Consider the following 564-nt stretch of genomic DNA (forward strand, 5'->3'; position numbering starts at 1 on the left):
GAAAGAGAACCCGGTTAGGGCCAGCAAAAGAAGGCCACCGCCCTGCAGCCTGACCTCTGTGTCTGGAGCACTGGTGTGACCCGAGGGCACGGCAGGCCCAGGGGAACCGGACTCACGTGGGGGATGAGGCGGCAGGAGCGGACGGAGTCGTTGAGGCCCATCCACTGCTGGTAGTCGGGGTAGTCGCCGCGCCGCAGGAAGTACTGGGGGCCCTGGTAGTTGGGCTGCTCGTAGAGCATCCAGCAGCCGCTGTCCACCCGGATGGAGTTGCAGCGGCCGAAGCAGGGCTGCAGGTTGGAGTGGTCGCTGCTGCACTCGTAGTGGCGGCCCTGGAAGCCCCGGTCCTCGTAGAAGGTAATCTGCAGGGAAGGGAAGGACAGGGCTCAGCGGCCTGGCCTCCAGCCCTGCCGCGGGCCCCTCCCGCCGGCGCGGGGCTCACCTTCCCCATGGCTGCTGGATGCGGGGATGCGAGTTCAGTGCGGTGGGGCGGGCGCGCGGGTCTATATAGCAAGAGGGCTGCTGCGTTGGCAGGAACGACACAAAAGGGGCCCCCGGGTGAGGAGG

The 564-nt window shown here is 67.7% G+C and overlaps 1 protein-coding gene across 1 annotated transcript; it reads right to left on the reverse strand.

Moving 5' to 3' along the window:
• Positions 1-54: 54 nt before the first annotated feature.
• LOC103083793 (gamma-crystallin F-like) lies at positions 55-537 on the reverse strand (the record flags this gene model as incomplete). The annotated part of the gene is made up of 2 exons (XM_007464203.1): positions 440-537; positions 55-359 (listed from the first exon to the last, which is right to left on the reverse strand). Coding segments are annotated over exons 1-2 (314 nt in total), but the record flags the coding sequence as incomplete, so codon positions are not given.
• Positions 538-564: the final 27 nt, after the last annotated feature.

The sequence above is a fragment of the Lipotes vexillifer genome, unplaced genomic scaffold (genome assembly GCF_000442215.2).
Source record: "Lipotes vexillifer unplaced genomic scaffold, Lipotes_vexillifer_v1.1 C26192385, whole genome shotgun sequence".
Taxonomy (NCBI): Eukaryota; Metazoa; Chordata; class Mammalia; order Artiodactyla; family Lipotidae; genus Lipotes; species Lipotes vexillifer.